The sequence below is a fragment of the Scomber scombrus genome, chromosome 22 (genome assembly GCF_963691925.1).
Source record: "Scomber scombrus chromosome 22, fScoSco1.1, whole genome shotgun sequence".
NCBI lineage: Eukaryota > Metazoa > Chordata > Actinopteri > Scombriformes > Scombridae > Scomber > Scomber scombrus.
This window is the reverse complement of record NC_084991.1, coordinates 14,719,869-14,737,450: the sequence shown is the minus strand read 5'-3', so window position 1 is coordinate 14,737,450 and position 17,582 is coordinate 14,719,869. Positions and strand designations below refer to the sequence as shown.

The window sequence follows — 17,582 nt, the reverse complement described above, 5'->3', positions numbered from 1 at the left end:
AAATACTTCAACTAGTTGTTTAAAAAGTGGCTTTGCAACAATGAAAAAGAGAGTGATGGTGCAATTTCTTATTTTCTTTTTTCAAGCATCCATGCAAGGTACTGGAATTAAATGGTTCCTTAAAGTCTTCCTATGAGGACCACAGAGGAAAATACCTTTGACTAACATGTGTGCACTAGCTGCACTAGTCTCAGAAAGGGAGTCTAGTCTCATGACTTTCTGTGTACAGCTTCGTCCCATGTTAGTCTTATTTTCATCTTTAGCCTTCAATTCATGTTCCAGGTTAGCATTTTGAGATCTGTTTCTTCTGCCGGCATCAAAGACTCAGACAGCTGAGGTTAGGTTAGCATTAATTAAATGTTGTGTGAGAAAACTCCAAAGCATCACATCAATAACAACACAGCTGTAAGGTACAATAAGTATAATGTTAGCCTATAATTATCATTACAAACATGTCATAAACATCACACAGTATGTCATAAATAAATCGCAGTATTAGAGGCTGGTGGGAACAGGCTTTAGATGCTTTCATGTAAAGATATACAACACTTGATGCCACAGATCTTTCCCAGGACCCTGGGATTTTCCAATAGCGTAATTTCACTGGTTGACATCTTTGGCTTCTCTGCTTTAAAAAAAAAGCCAATCAGGCATGCTTATTTGAAGTGAACATCTCTGTTTAATTTATTGAAATTGTGATCTTTATCAGCTTTGTAAGGAGGAACGGTCAGAGTGCAGAGCTGTCTTGTGTGTGGATGGGATGCCAAAGATCACTTTTTGGTGGACTAAGATGGCATTCCTTTAGAGATTTATGTGTATTAACCTGTCAGAGCATAAATTAAAGATTAAAAAGAGCCGTAAGAGTTTTATCCTGTATTTAAATGTCACACAGTGTTGAAGAAAATCCCTGACAGGTCCACAAACACACATAAATGCACATTAAGAAGCAATGTGCTGGAGTTCAGTGGTAAAGTACTTGTTTTATTGTTGACATTTGTCTATGTGTATTCATAGTAGCTCTGAGGTCTATAGCGGAGCTTATGGGAGCTGTCAGCACAGCTCAAGCATGATAAATAAAGTTGCACAGGCTTGTATTGTGTGCAGTGAAGTAGTCCTACATGAATTACACTGACCTTGTCTAACAGATTCATATCCCAGACAGGAGCTGCACTGCACACTGTAAACATCAACAAAATTTTATTTTCAGAATTTAGGCTGCATATCAGACACAGAGGGACGTGGCTGATCAGTTTATCCCCAGAGTCCCTTAGTAATAGAAGGAATAAGAGCCTGCAAGCCACTGTATGTATTAAAACCTGGCTCATACTGCACAATATGTAGATGAAAGTTCTTTATTAGACTTATTAGTATTATTAGTGATGCAGTATTAAAATGAGGTATTTAGAGCTTATTAAATAGACACTTAACACAATAAAAAATGTCTGTACTGTCACCTCATGTGAAGTGTTGTTCCTTAGTTGTTATTCCTTTAATTTCAACATGTACTCCAATTATCTTTTATGTAATAATCACAATAATTAGAAGAAGAAGAGATACGGCTGTGTTACTATTGTATTGTTGCTTCAGTGCTGATGGCAACATTTAAGAAAAGCATCTAAACACTTGTCAAGGGTGGACATGCTGCCATCATCTGCACTACTCAGACTATTGTGCTAAAATTCAACTATATAATATAAAAGAAAATGAACTAGCATGACAGACTGAGAGTGATTATAAACAACAAATCAAACACAATCCTTTTTTTATTTGTGGTACAATGATCTGAACTTGATGAACTGAAGTCATCGCAAGCATCTCTTGATATACAATAAACAAACATGGAGACTTCCTCATGCATAACTGATGTGGTCAGTCTGTGGCTATTTAAGGAGAGCATTGCACTAGTTTCACCACTACTAACACTATTATTTCATTTCATATCAGTCCAATAAGCATACTGTCCAGTAAATACAGCCCTTCAGCTTTAGCTTCTCAGTCTATACTCAGTATCATATAAAAATAATTCTTGTAGTTTTGTTTTGACTACACATATCACAATGTGTATTTGAGGGCTGGCATAACCTCATAATGTCTGTTGACCGCCGTGACCCTCTCTCAGATTGTTGTTTTGGCTCATATTTCAACCCTTTTTCACCTCGGGAAATAATCAATCCGGTCCACTGAACCTTCTCAGTAGGCCAATGCACTTGGCATATGAGACATGATGCTCATACACATATCACAAAACAGATCTACTGAAAACTCCAAAGCAAATAATCATATTCTACAAAGTGAATATGGAATGTGAGCAGCAGATAAAATGTATCAATGTTTTTAAGTGCAAATAATTATTTAAGTCATTATCAAACAAAAATGGCAAATATTCACTTTTTCCAGCTTCTCAAATCTGACAATTTAAACACGACAAGCCTCGGGCTCTTCGTATTTTTCATTTTTTCTGACATTTTATTGACTAAACAGTCAGCTACTTGGAAAAATGGGATCCATATGAATCCATAATATAAATAACTTTCAGCTCTAGTCTCACATGTGATTTATCAGTCTTTTTGAACCAGCTCCACAGTTAAAGTCTTTGTCTATATTCATCTTTATGTGTTCAATCCCAGTTTGATATCTTACACTTTTAAGGTAGCAACAACTGCCTGCCGTAGATTACATTCTTGATAAGACAGGTTATGGAGAACGATCAAACAGCTTCTGTAGATCTGGCTTTTCAAGTGCGGCTTTGGCAGATGTTGGATTACACAAAATCCTAGAAAATGTTAGTTTCCAAAACAGTATTCATCAAATCACTTTTAAATCCAAGTGTTGCTTGAACCAGGCCTGATGCACATATCAGATATTATTAAGTGTATGACCTGCTGCTGCTGCACACTGCCCTCTTACTGTCCTCCATCTTAGTAAATCTATCCAGGCTTGAGCCGGGTAGGAGATGAGCATTTGGGGTTTCATCCACAGGTAATGGATGATATGTCACTGAGACAGAGAGGCTGGTGCATGCTAAGAGTTGGGCACAACGTTTCCCTTCACCTGCTAAAGCCAAGCTCTGACTGATAGATTGTAGCAGAGCCAAAGCTCCTCAATCAAACCTGAGACCCTTCGCTGCACAAGACCTTAGGAAAGCGGAGATGCGTATTCATCTCACAGCGTCTGCGGCACACACCTCATTTTTCAAGGGAAGGGCCGTTTTACTGAAGGCGATTTTATTGGAGCGTCACTACGATATAGATCTAAACAACCTTTAGATCATAGTATAATGGGAAAAGAAGATAAACATGCACCTCCATGTTACAAAACGAGATTGCCTTCCACAACTCGGGGCTATCGGGCTCCTGCTGAACTATTAAATGCACCAAAGCTCATCTATATATCAGCTCAGCAGCAGCAGCGATTCACAAACGTTGACACACAACCTAAAGGCTTTCTATAAATGCTGCTCCTGATAAATTTTTCTTATCCTGTAGATGGAATTTTGTGTTTTTCCTCTTTAGTGAACCAACACAACCCAAGGCTGATGAACACAACTGATGATACCTAAAAACGCATTGTGATACATCATATTTTTCTAAATGACGACTGGAAATTAGAGAATTAACACCACTTCTATTTGAATGAAAATGAAAAGTCCCCCAAAGCACATGTGATGTATTTTGGACCCTTGAACTATTGTTTGTGGAGAAGAGGCATTCTTTTCCTCATGTGTCTTTTTCTTTTAATTTCAGGAAACCCCAAGATCTGGGAGCGGCCGCCACAAGAGGTGAGACTTCTTTTCATTATATTACTTTTTATTTTATTATCCTGACACTGCGAGTGGAGTTTATCAGCCTCAACATCACTAGTGATGTATCAAGAGAAGAAGCAGCGGCTGGGATGAGAAACAGCAGTTTGAGTAATTAGTTACAGAGCTCTGCTGAAATGGTCCGAGGGCCTTTTCCTGGTGTTTCACCGTTTGTTTATTTTTTCCTCGGTGCTCGCTTTTTAAAAAATGCTTTTCTGGTTCAAGAAGAACGACTGTTTTGAACAGTTGTTGACATGACACCATCTGGACCTTGGACACTTTGTTCAAACCATCATTTCACTTCCATACCTGGCAGAAAAGTGTTGAAAGTAAATTATTCTCGTTGAAAGGTTTGGGGTCTAAAATTTACGGTTCGGTTCAGCCAAGATTGCTTTGGCATTTAATAAAAGGCTTTCAAACTCTTTTTCTTTTCAGAAAAACGTCCAAAAAGGTTGATGTTTGTACAGACACCTCCTTCTGGGAAAATTTTCTCATTTGTGTTGTATCGTCTCCTTTTTGAAGTTTTGGCGAAGAGCACAAAATCACATTTTTCTATCTGTTGTTGTACTACTGCATTGAAATTATAGAGAATAATCTAAATTTTACGTTACTATATTTCCCTTTGCACATACTAACATTTTGAAGAATAATCAACATTGTTTTCTCTACCTGTTGCATACTTGATTTCAAATAATCATGATGTACAGCAGAGTAAATCATGCAAAATTCAAAATTAATGAATCCTCAAAATGCAGCCTGCAACACAAAAGGATAAACATTAAAGGTTCTAAAGTCCTCTGAGAATCTCTGTGTGTCCACTGGATTCATTTTTGCATCATTTGCAGCCAAATTGTGAAGTTGTGGCCTAACACAACAGCCAGGTTCACCAGCTGACATTCAATCTGGCCACGTAATTATGGCTGATGCACTCATCAGCTGGCCTGGCTACACTTGGACGCTCTGCAGTTCTGCAAGAGGTGGTCCACTAGGTGGGCTGGGCAGCACAAGATGGCTGATAGAGCAACTTTACACATACATGTCTATGTGTGTTCTCTTTTTATTTATCTTGATAAAAAACATTCTAGTGTTTGGCAAAGCCTGCTTACCGTTTGTCCTTGCTGTCCACAAAAACTACAAAACTAACGCCTACACCCTGTAATCTAAAAAGTAAATCGAACTCTTTGCTTAGACTTCTGTGCCTTCTGGCTGCTACCTTTTATAGCCACAACCACATCCCTGTATGGCATGTCCACAGCCCAACTTCACATGCCAAAATATGCCAAACATCACTGAAAAGCAAATTTTATACAAGAAGGGAGATTTAGAAAAAAACAAAGTGTTTCTAGGCAAGCAAACTATAATTGTCTGCGTGTATCTGTCCACATACTACTGGACCCATAAGCCATAAACATTGTTTAGAAGTTAGAAGGATGCTTGATTACAATACCATTACATTATTCTATCTATCTGAAAGAAAACTGAAACTATAAATGCCTCGATCTGCACTTTGCTGACTGCACTCTTCCAGTTTATGTATGTTTGTCATAAACTGACAAACATCTGGCCTGGTTAAGGCCCAACATCTGTTGTTAATGCTGGATGTTGTGACCAAGTGCAATTCTATGGCGAACTGACACTTCTACGCTGCATGTATAAACATTGGCTTATGTAGCTTATTACTTCAACAGTACTGAATGTTGGTCAGTGTCTGTCAGTGTCTTTTATCTTTCAGATAAAGAAACAAAAGTATGTACTTAACAGATCTTGCATTTGTCTCTGCAACACAGAGACAAATACTACTGACTGCCTCTTAAACCTACCAGCTGAAGGCGACTCTGAATAGAGCTTTTCTTTATGTTTTCTTTCATTTCTTAGAGGAAAATCTTGTATCAGGGCTAGGAGCGGGGGTTAATCAGATGGTTGAATACTGTGTGTTGTGGTTTCAAGTGTAGTTTTGACTTATTCCACATTGACACTTGAGTTTGTGAGAGACGTTGTTTTACCTGCGGCTGCAGCTGTTATTGGCTCTCATGTCTGTGCTTTCTCCTTCCCACCTGCTGAGGCTCCCAAGAGTGTGTGATTGGCTCAGCCTCTCTCTCCCCCAGACCTCACTCTGCAGGGTGCTAATGGGCCACAGTGTGATATTTAGTATTGAGGACATGGATGTTTAGGCTTGGTTTCAACACCTGCTGAGCACCCCAGAGTACCAGAGTGTGGGTTGTTTGTGTGTCTGGTAGATATCTCTCTAAACAAGATGGCATGCATGTATGCAGACACACATCATAAACCAGGTTTGTCATTGTTTTGTGTTTGGGTCTTTTTTGGTCAACGTGATGAGGAGATGGATTAAATGCTTTGTAATGTCCGTGTGTGCATGCACAAGCATTTTGCATGTGTGCTAATGCCAATAAAGGAAGAGTAGCCTTGAAGAGCCACGATGAGAGAGACAAATGAAATACACTTTTATCTTTGCGTAGGCGAGCACCAATGAGAGCGTTTCAAGGACTCCCTCTTGATCATAAGCGACGGCCGCTGCTATGTTTTGCTCTCTGTAAGAATGAGCAAAAATAAGCTGCTGGTTCTGTAAATGTCAGGATACAGAAAAAAATCATCTGCTTGTGTGACTAAAATAGTTTAGTAGCCTCAATAGAGAGAAGTAGAATGACTGAGTTTAGCAGAGAGGAGTCACAGTTTTTACCACTGTATGTAGGTCCACATGTCTGTTGCCACTACATCAAGTAATGTTCCTTAAGGTTGGATTATATGAAAGTGCACTTTTATATATTTTGTATTTGAAATCTAGTCAAAGGTATGAAGGTATGAATATGGTAATATTCAGCCATATTACATATTATAGATTTAGATGAATCAATGCGTAACAAAATTGTTAAGCTGCGAGCACAATGTGGTTGTTTGGCAGTGCTGTTTCAGGGTTTTTTGTTTTAAAAGACCAAATTGTACAATTAAATCTCCCTAGAAAATACACTGTTCTGTTCTGTTTTAAAGTTCAGATGATACAGCATTTTGAGACTGTCTATCGTCCGCATCATGATGTACTTCCGAGTGAAACTGTGTCATAATGAATCAAGATCGATTGCTGGGTGGATGTCATGATATTATTGGTTGAAATGGGTTGGTGTGTAAGCATGACTGGAAGAAAATATGACAGAAATTTGTTATAAGAATACAATTTTTTTTTGTTGCATGTATTGTTGAATAGGTGGACCAGGGACGTAATCGTAAAGGGTTAAAAATGCATTTTTCATTTAATCTTGACTTTAAATATGATTTTAAAAGTTTTAACGTATTAAATCCACTAAATTAGTCAAAAAAGACAATCTTATCTTGTTATTTTATCCCTTAATGGTCTTACAAATACATTTTCAGAATTGGAGCATCCTGATAGCCTCTTCCTCCCCTTATTATACCTCCCCTTAGTATTATCTGCACTGTCAACTATAAAATAAAAGGCAAAAATGAAAAGAAAGTTGTCTAAAAAGTAAAAGACCTTCCAAATTTCTATTTTCTATGTTGTGACAGATTAAATCCTTATTCCCAGCACTTTTCCAATCGTAAAGTTAAAGTGCTTTGTAAAGCAGTCTAATAATGGGTACATCATATCTGGCGGATCCTGAAAAGAGACGGAGTGCAGATGGCACAAAGGAGTTATATTTGTCCTTTGTCTTGCCAGCAGCTTTCCTGTCTGTTTGAGCTGTGGAAATATGCCGACAGCCCCCTTCAGACAATTTAGTGAAGCCCACAAACTCCCCAATAATTTGATTTTATAAACCTGGCACAATCTGTTCCTACCGGGGAGTAGGAGTTGTTGTAGTCAGGGAGGGTATAGTGCCAGCAACTCATTCCAAGTTTCCACGTCAATAATTATTGAAATAAGGTCAGTAAGAAAATAAACTGCACGTGAATATTCTTTCCTGGCTGCCCGAGAATTCGTCTCTAAGCGGTGAGGAAGTGAATAGGAGATAAGGTTAATGTTCTGCTCGAGCTGCATACAAAAACATTTAAAACAAAATTTTCTCCCGGCTGAAGACCAGTGACGCACTAGTTGCCACTGCCATTCTTGAGGCTATTTGAAGTTGTAATATGCACATTTTTTCTTAATCAGAATCCTTTTTACACCAAACTTGCAAACCCTTGATGTCCTTTTCTCCATTTTATGGAATAAAAGGCAGAGGTGTGTTAATAATGCATGCCTAATTGAAAGGGCAAATACGCTGAAGATATTCCCACCTGCTCTTTTGATGATGGATGTGTCACCCCATTGAAGTTTAATAATGTGGGTGTGACTCATACCTTCAAACAGCCTCACTATGAATGCACTAGTGGGCACTTTGAATAGTGGAAAAAAATGTATTATAGTACAACTTTTTAGGTCACATGTTCAAGTTGAAGTGCACCTGGGTATTCAAGTTGTACTAGGTATACTAATGTGTGTTTTTTACGTGTGTTTGGAACAGCTCTACAGGACCAGGATCTGAGGAGGAGATGGGTGGGAACAGCAGACAACGACACAACCGTCACGGAGCTGCAGCACCAGGAGGTCTGGAGAAAAGGATGGAGGAGCTGGAAAAGGTTTGTCTGTTGTCCCTTCCTGCTCAGTGTCAGTCAGCTGTTAATAAAAGGTGAACACTCGCCACCAAATCACACACACAAGCTAATTAGATCATGCTTTAATGGTGCACTTATCATTGTATAATTTGCATGAATTTGATGTCTACTTCCTAAAGGTTAATATCAGCCTCAGATAAAATCTTGTTTTGGCTTATTTAAAAGGTGAGCAAACTGTTTCCCCTCGTCAAGATGTTTATTCAGATTACACATGTTGGCAGAGCGTGTCGTCTTCCCGCTGGGAGAAGGTCAGCGCCCTGTTGATCTTTGGCGTGCAATCACATCTTCAGCAAGCAGATCCATATTAAACATACTTGAGATTTAACAAGCCGCCTAAGGTACCGCTGTGAAATATGGATTAATTAATGTTATGTTGTAGATTTTTGGTTTTTCACTATTTTTCTACTTTTTAATTCATTTTTTGGGTTAAGGCAAGGCAAGGCAAGGCAGTTTTATTTATATAGCGCATTTCATACACAGTGGCAACTCAATGTGCTTTACATAAAAGAAACATTTAACAGAAAAAATTGAAAAAACATGGAATTTGAGAAATAAAAATAAAACCCAATCATCCAACACATACATACCCCCCCCCCCCCACACACACACACACACACACACTAATAATAAAAACAAAGTACAGAAACATAGAAAGAGAGAATAAAATACTATAATATTGAGTATTAAAAATAAGATTGCAGCATAAAATAATGATTTGCTTTAAAATCATTAAAAGGACATAGAGTGCAAATGAAAGATTAAAATTTAAAGTGCTTTGAAATAAAGAGTTCAATCATAAGCACAGGAGAAAAGACGTGTTTTTAACCTGGATTTAAAAATATTCACAGTTGGGGCTGATTTCAGTTCTGCCGGTAGTTTGTTCCAGTTGTGTGCAGCATAACAGCTAAAAGCTGCTTCACCATGTTTAGTCTGAACTCTGGGCTCCGCTATCTGACCTGAGTCAGTAGATCTCAGAGCTCTACTGGGTTTATATTCTACTAACATGTCATTCATGTATTCTGGACCTTAAGACAGTCAAATTTAAGAAATCTCAAAATATCAAATATTACAATCAGCCTTAAATAATTAACATAGCTAAATTTGAATGTAATTATACATAGGGTTGCAATTTATAATTATTTTCATTATTGATTTATCTGTCAATTAATCTCTCATTTAATCAAATAAAGTGTCCAAAAATGGTGGATATCTGTCTTCCCAAAGTCCAAGGTGATATCCTCAAAAGTCTACTTTTTTCCAGACCAGCAATCCACAACCCGAAGATATTTAAATTACTATCATAGACGACTAAATAAACAAGAAAATATTCACATTTTAGAGGTTGGAATCAGAGGATTTTGACATTTTTTCTTAACATGATGCCAAAGTTTAATTAATTATCAAAATAGTTGACAGATTCACTTTCTGTTTGACTAATCTGTTATTTGACTTCTCATTGTAGCTCTAATTATAGCATGTAAAATAGTCAGAAACAGTGTTGAAAACATGCTCTTAGTGTCCTCAATGCCCTGACACACACATACATGAAGTCTGTGTATCTTCATGTTCACTTTATTGTTTGATGTGGTAACACATGACTTTACTTCCAGTGAGCTCACAGTTCCACCATCGAGGTCTCAGTTAAAACCATGACAGAAATTCTGATGAAATCTCAGCGGATGAGTGCAACGTTTTTTCCTCTCAGCCACTTTCCCAGGTGTAACCAAAGTTAAATTGACCCCAGAGCAGCATGGAAATCAGTTTTATGATTGACATCTGCTGTTACATGTACCTTACTTTGTAAGGATCTATTCAAAACTCTTTTGGGTGTCTGAAAGCCTCCATCAGCGGTACTTTTTCAGATGAATTTCCACTTTGAGTCCTTTGACCGACCGCCCCAAGTGATGATTTTTGTGGCTCAGTACTGGCAGAAATTCTCTTCAGTGTTGTTGAAGAGATGACCTTTTACAGTGCAGATATGTCTCTTCCTCCTACACCGCTCCTATCAGACACTCAACCCCTCACTGCTGCCACTATAGTAACTCAACCCTGAATCAAATGTCACTTGGGAAGTCTTTGAAAAAAGGTTTTTGAAATAAGCAGTGCTTTGACCTCAGTGACGTCCATGTGAGGTGTTTCTCTGGGTCAAATGATGAGAAACACTTTAAAAATCACATTTTACACATATATTTTTTGACACTGTGCACATAGTCTAATACCTCTGTAGTACAGGGGAGGCGACGCAAATCTGTCAGATGAGACTGATGTCACATGTAAATCTTTGTAACTTTTGCTACTGTAGCATTATATTACACAGGAAAAAATAAGCAAACTTCAGTTCTATCCACGTACTTGAACACTTTTAAATCTCCATTTCTATCAGCAACACCTGTTCACCCAAACAAAGTAGTGTCCAGCCTTAACCCAGGTCAGATGAGACCAGATGTTCAGACTGACCGCTAACACAGGTTTAACGCACATCAGTTCGTCAGTCTGACAGGAGAACAAGACACATGTATGTTCAGGTGTTTTTGAGATGAGTACCTACGAGCCTTCAAAGCTGCAGTTAACTATAGTAGCTTCATTAAATAGGATGAATAGGGTTTCATTGCTGAGCATATTTATGGCGGCCACATTATGCTTCGTGCCTTCTCCTTTACCTGCTCGATTGGTTTCTATGGAAACAATTTCATGCTTATCTGCAACAGAAAGGAGGTGAAACTGGAAAGTGGAATCCCTGGTCTGATCTTCAGTTTCATGATAAACAAACAGCAGTTTGAACATTTGAGGACGTTAACCTTCTGTGTTTATACCGTTCATACAACATAGCTCTCTGTCTCTCTCAGTGTGCAACAGTATCCATTTATTTAACTGGTATTTAAAGAGGTGGGCTGGATTGCACTTTTTTTTGTCATACAGTACCTTTTAAAAAAATGATTTCTGTAGAGTCATGCAAGCTGTATCTTATCATGGAAGCAGATAAATAAACCATCCCGATGATTTTCAACTGCTGACAGTCGTTTACAATTTGTCCTTTTAACCCTTTGATTGGAAAAGTACGAACAGAACATTGAATGCTTTCCGAAGCTGGACAGTAGTTAAGATAAATCTACATAGAAGTAACCTGATGAAGACCAGCTGTGTTTGAACTGTTTGGAGGGTTTCTTATAGTAGGGAAACGTTGTTGAGCAGAGGTCATATATATCTACTGTATATCCATTTCATCCAGTATATTTCGGCCTCTTATCTGGGTTGTCCCAGTGATAGCAGGCTAAGAAAAGTAGTCCAGATGCCCTTCTGCTTAGCTACTTCACCCCCAGCTCCTCCTGCGAAATCCCAAGGCGTTTTCAGACCAGATGAGATATAATGTATAGTCTGTTCAGCACAGTCTGGGTCTGACCCAGAGTCTCCTTGCAGTCGGATATGTTTGAAATGCATCCAGAGGGAGGCGTCCTAATCAGATCCCCCAAACCACCTCGACTAGTTTTTAAATTTGGTTATACCACAGGCTCCTTTTGGAGTTCTTTAAGACGTCAGTATGCTACAAATGCAGTATGTATCATGCCATATAATCATGTTAATAATTGTGTATGTGTCTCGTATGTATGTTTACAGGAGCTGGCCAGAGAGCATCAGGAGAACGTCAGGTTGATGAAGGCCCACCAGGATAAAGACGACCTAATTGGGAAGCTGAAGGAGGAAATCGACTTGTTGAACAGAGTGAGTCCAGCCTACATCATTTTCTGCTCTCCTGTCTGATATTTTGAGTGTTGCTACGTGTTTTCATGCGCCATTTTAGTGGAGTTGTGTATAACAGCGATATTTTTTACAAAGATATTCTTGCACTCCATTAGTATTTGGACATCAACAAACCTTTATTCTTGGATTTAGACACTTGTAACAACAAATATTTTGCTCAGAGGCATTTTAATTTGAATTCACATTTCAGGTACTACACAAAACAACACTGCAATAATTTGATGACATTTGAGCCTCTAAAGTCGCTGATCACTGTGGCAGGCAACATTTATGTCGTATTGATTTTATTTTGCCAACTTCAAACAAGAATTTTAAGTTGAGACATTCTAACCCTTTTTGTCAGCTAAAATTTGGGGGTATTTTCAGTCTCACTGGATGAGTAGAGCAGTGGTCCTCATCTCAGAGAGTTTGGAAAGATAGCTTTGTTGAATGAAGCACAAAAAAGAGAGATTATGTTGCTGCAGCTACGATGGTGAGATTGTAATCACTGTGGTGAATCTGTAAGAAAACACTAGACAAAGACTCAAATGGTTCGTTGTGCTATACTTTTAGGCTGTACGGCTTTAAACATGTTAAATATTTATTGTTTCTAGAAGAATAGAGAATTACAGAAAATATCAATCAGTAAATTAATTACCCTGAAAGTCCTTTAAACTTGGTCCACAGGGTATCAATGCAACATACTGATATAATCAGTCTCAAAGAGAATTTAGTGGAATGCCAACATATATCTCACAAATCCAATCCAATCCAATCCACTTTATTTATATAGCACGATTTTAACAAACACAAGTATCATGTATCAACTGCACAACCATACCAGATTTTCATGCTGGGAATAAACAATAAGACAGCAACATTTGCTCCAAATATGAGAAATATCAGTTAAATGAAGTTGGCAGTCCACTAAGTCATATATTGCCATCTAGTCTAACAGGTCAAGAAGTTACACTTATTGAAACACCAAACTCTCACCAATCTTATATTTACAATAAAGTACGAATATAAAGCATACTTACATAATCATTTACGCAGATAATGTCCTAAACAGAGAGATACTTCTATCTCCAAATGTATCCATTGAACTCTCTGGAATAGGCTAGCAGCCAAGCTAAACAAGTCAATACACCAATTAACCTCTCAAAGGAGCTCCTGCCATGCTTACAAGCTAGCCAATGAACAAAGAGCATCTGAGTGAACTGCCCGTTGAACTCCATGTGAACTGCAAACTTTCCTAACAGAGATCAATAAGTGAGGAATTGTTTGGCAGCTGAAAACCACAGATTCTACCTTTTTTCCTTCTTCCTAATTTAAGTTTCTCATTGAGGTCACATCTCTCACTTTATTTGGCTTTGATTCACTATATTTGTAGTCTGGTAGACTACAAGTAGACAAATCAGGCTAAACTTGACAAGGTAACACTGGTCTGATTCCAGCACTGAGATTTAAAAAACCCTCAAATAAAAACTTTGAAAGTTAATTTCAACCTCATACTTACTGTGTCATTTCACATTCAGGAAAGTCGAGCCACGGGCCAAACTACATTATTACTAAATTACACACTCACCATTTTCAGCCAATCAGTGTGGTATTGTCGGTCTCCCTCTGATGTAAGAAAAAGAACATAATCAGCCATCATTTGAAAGAATAACAACCATGTTCACTATACAATGATTGAGTTTTTGATTAGTTTGATCTTTATTATTGAATTAATCCACAACCTTGCTAGCCCTTTTTTTTAGCTATGGACCATGTTTCACTGCCTTTTAACTATTCACTTGTAAATATAGTGGGGCATAGTTGTGGCTCCTCTTAAGAAAATGGCTCTTTAAAGATGAAAATCAGTCAAGCCATTAAAATGCCTAGACTAGCGTTGATAAGCAGCAGCACTTTATGATTAGTGCCAGAAGTATGATATACTAAAGCTTTTGAGAGACCTCTCAGCAGTTTCACACTGAAGAGCTAAAGTTGTGTGTGTTTTAAGTCTGTTTTGGCCTCATGGATCAGGGTTATGTTTCTTCCTGTCACTGCAGTCAGGGTTGAGAGGTCAGGTGATACTCCTTTAGCTGATGCATCTTTATATTCAGCAGCTGGAGTGAAACCTCCCCGAACCCTCTGAACCCTCATCTCCCTCTCACCCCAAACTGTCAACAATCCCTCCTCAACTCTCAGCCTTCGCCCGTGTTTTCTGGGTCACAGAGGCTGGTGGTAGAGCACAGCTCTGTTTTTGGCATCTCTGAAGGGGAAACGGAGCAGGAGGGGGTAGAACTGAAAGACTTTAATGTCGCAAATATTCTGACAAAACAGATCGTACTTCTTCCCTGAGGAGGCAATCAAATCTAAACAAGAGATCGTGCTCTGCCAACAAATACAAGCATCACCGATATGCACTTTTTCACTAGTCAAATGAGTATCTGCTTGGTTTTTATCTTGACACTTGTGCCATTATGACACATCATACACAACCCATCTGCAAACACATAGACTGCAATATTGCAGGAGGCATTACACTGATAGTATCACATGGACAGGAAGCCAGTTAGAAGAGAAAAGCTTTATGTAAGGACAGTCAACGTGGTGATAGCCATCAGAAATGTCCCAGAGAGAGGCTCCTGCAAGGCCTGATGGGAAAGCGGGAGATAACAGTTGATCCAGTCTGGTGTTTCTGCAGAGGAAGATTGAACCCTCGGTTAGTCACTGTGGAAGTTTATTTGGGAGAGAAAGAGAAGATAAAGCTCGACTACGGGACCCGTCTCTGCCTCTCGATGTGCTTTGAAGAGAGAAGTTATATCTCGTACAGAGTTACGGATCCCTGCATTTGATGTATCTGTGCCATGGAAGCTGATGAAATCTTCCATCTAATGATAAAGCGAGTTATAGATTTAGTGTTTTCAAAGGTTAAAGTAACACACCAGAGTCCACTTTGTCTGTACACAAAGCCAATCTGTGTGATCTGTCTTATCCCTCTTCCTTCACTGCATCCTGTGCAGAACCTTTCACCTCCTCAGTTTGACTTTTTAAATTCCTCCTAGCGTGGTTAGGCTCATTCCCAACAGCCAGGCCGTCACGAACTGAGATGGAAGAAACCGAAAATGAGGAGTGTCACTTTGATGAGACAGCGCTGTGGCAACTGAGAGGCTCTCTCATTTGTAACTAATTGAGGCTGTTAATGTCTTATTTGTTGCTATCAAGACAGCCTGGCTGGAGGGGGGGAAACCTGGCAGCAAGTAATGTTCACCTTAATTCTCAGACTAACACTCAAACCTGACTGGGCCCTCAAAGGTATAGAAGCGGGGTCTTGAATATTCAAGTGCCAACTCGAATGCTGTCTGTTTTTTGCCTTTTTCCGCAGGACTTGGATGACATTGAAGATGAGAATGAGCAACTCAAACAGGAGAACAAGACTCTGCTGAAAGTGGTGGGTCAGCTGACGAGGTAGAACCGCTCTGCATGGCTCGGATCCAGCAACCCAGCCTCTCTCCCCCCCATCCCCCTGAAGAATGGAGCATCTCTATTGCCTCCCAACCTCCTGCCCTGGGACAAGTTCATCAGCGTGGCCCTTTCTCTGTTTGATTCTGTCTCTTTGTCTGTTAGAGGTGAAACTGTAAAGTAGTCATCCTCAGAGCCTCACAGCCTTAAATGAATCCCCTGAGGAGGATTTATATCATTTGTTGTGATACCTGAGTGAGCTAGAGGCTAACTTCTCCTGTCCTGACATCAGGATTATCTGTCATCGTATACATATTTAATGTAAATGTACTGTATATAGGCCATTTAGATTGTTAATTTTTTTGATAAGATCTTAAAAAGTAAAATGAATGTATGTGCTGCACAAACAAGAGCACACAAAGTAGAGGCTAAAAAAAACAATGTCTCAATTTATATTTTTCCTCATCTGTGCGCACAGCCATCACCCAGGTAAATACAAAAAACATCTCCGGTGTTGCAGTGTTTGAATTGTGTCTGAGGCCGGTATGGTTTCATCAGTGAACTTGTAACAGTGGAGCTACTGTATAAGAGCACTTGGACCAAATTCAACATAATTACTGCTACAGTACCATCAGCCAAAGTGGGCATAGTGCCTCGCAATGCATGTGAGATTTTTTTTGTCGATTCTTTGAAAAACTAAAAAGCCTGGTGCTTTATTAATGAACAGTAGTGCCAGATTTACTTTCTTCCAGTAATTTCTTGGTACATTTTAATCCCACTAGGGCGTCTAAAAGCCTGAATTTTATTAAAGTATGTTTAATATTTCCAATATAGATGCTGCAAGATGACACAAGCAAGCAAGCCTTACATAAATTGCTTTACGCATTTCAACATCTTGAGTATTCTACTTGTCTGTGATTAATTGTGTTAGGGTGAAACCCTTATCTAGTATGTGGAGGTTTTTTTTAAAGCATTTTTCTTTCTGTAATTGGTTTACGAGTTATGTCTGCAATGTTTGGTAGTTGTTAAGCTGCTCTGATTACAGCATCTAAGATGTGTGGCGTGAGCTACAGTGCATTTTTTTGTATGATAACCAAATGAACTGAAGGACAATACTATTTGAAATGCATCTCTTTCGTTTTCTCAAGGGAACAGGCTCGGCTGGTAGAGGCATTTTTCTTTAACTTTCTATATTTAGATTGTTTTATTTTACTTGAGGAGCTTTTCAGAAAGCTCCTGCACTGTAGCAAATAATCTGTAGGTTTTAGACAGTCAATAGACCACTCTACACACACACACACACACACACACACACACACAGATACATACATATATATATTTGGGGTAAAGATCGTCCCCTCTCAGAAAGACATCACCGACCCATCTCTTTTTCCATTACATTATGCATGTACAGAAGATTAAGTCATTTAATAAAAGTTTGATTATCTCTCTCCTCAGTCGACTCGCTTGTGTTCATTAAGACTAATTTGATGTGATGATACCATGCCACTGAGTCGGTAATGCAATGTGACGGTGGCAGAGGGGGGCTTGGTTCCTCCGCCTAGCTCTCAACACACACACACAGACACATTTCCATGAAGATTCAACATGCCAATCACCAATCTGTCTGCATAAAGGCTGCTATCCTGGGACATGAAGCCTCCATCCACCTCACCAAACCTCTATTATGCTGTTGAAAGCCATTAATTCCTTCACCTAGTGACAGAGCAGGATGGGAAGCATCTATATAGGAACCATATCAGGACTAATGTCAACTAAATTGCAAGATAATGGCCTCTTTGAGCTGATGGGGAAACGCTGGGGCCTCTACCCATAATCCCTATTAGCATTTTTATGGAACATTGTAGGGTTTGTCATTTGAAATAGTCACAGAGGGCAAAGACAATTCATATCCTCTTTTACTCTGTCAGGATAAGCTGCTCATCCACTCTCACCGGCACTACCAGAC

At 38.9% G+C, this 17,582-nt stretch overlaps 1 protein-coding gene across 2 annotated transcripts in view; it reads left to right on the top strand.

Annotated features, from left to right (window-relative positions):
- Positions 1-17,062, top strand: part of pawr (PRKC, apoptosis, WT1, regulator) — a 67,132-nt gene extending 50,070 nt beyond the window's left edge. For both annotated transcript variants that reach the window (XM_062443833.1, XM_062443834.1), the window contains exons 4-7: positions 3,744-3,778; positions 8,275-8,389; positions 12,041-12,145; positions 15,537-17,062. In XM_062443833.1, the coding sequence (XP_062299817.1) occupies positions 3,744-3,778; positions 8,275-8,389; positions 12,041-12,145; positions 15,537-15,623 (342 nt within the window). In that variant the 3' untranslated portion in view covers positions 15,624-17,062. The remainder of the gene's footprint in view (positions 1-3,743; positions 3,779-8,274; positions 8,390-12,040; positions 12,146-15,536) is intronic.
- The last annotated feature ends 520 nt before the right edge of the window (positions 17,063-17,582 follow it).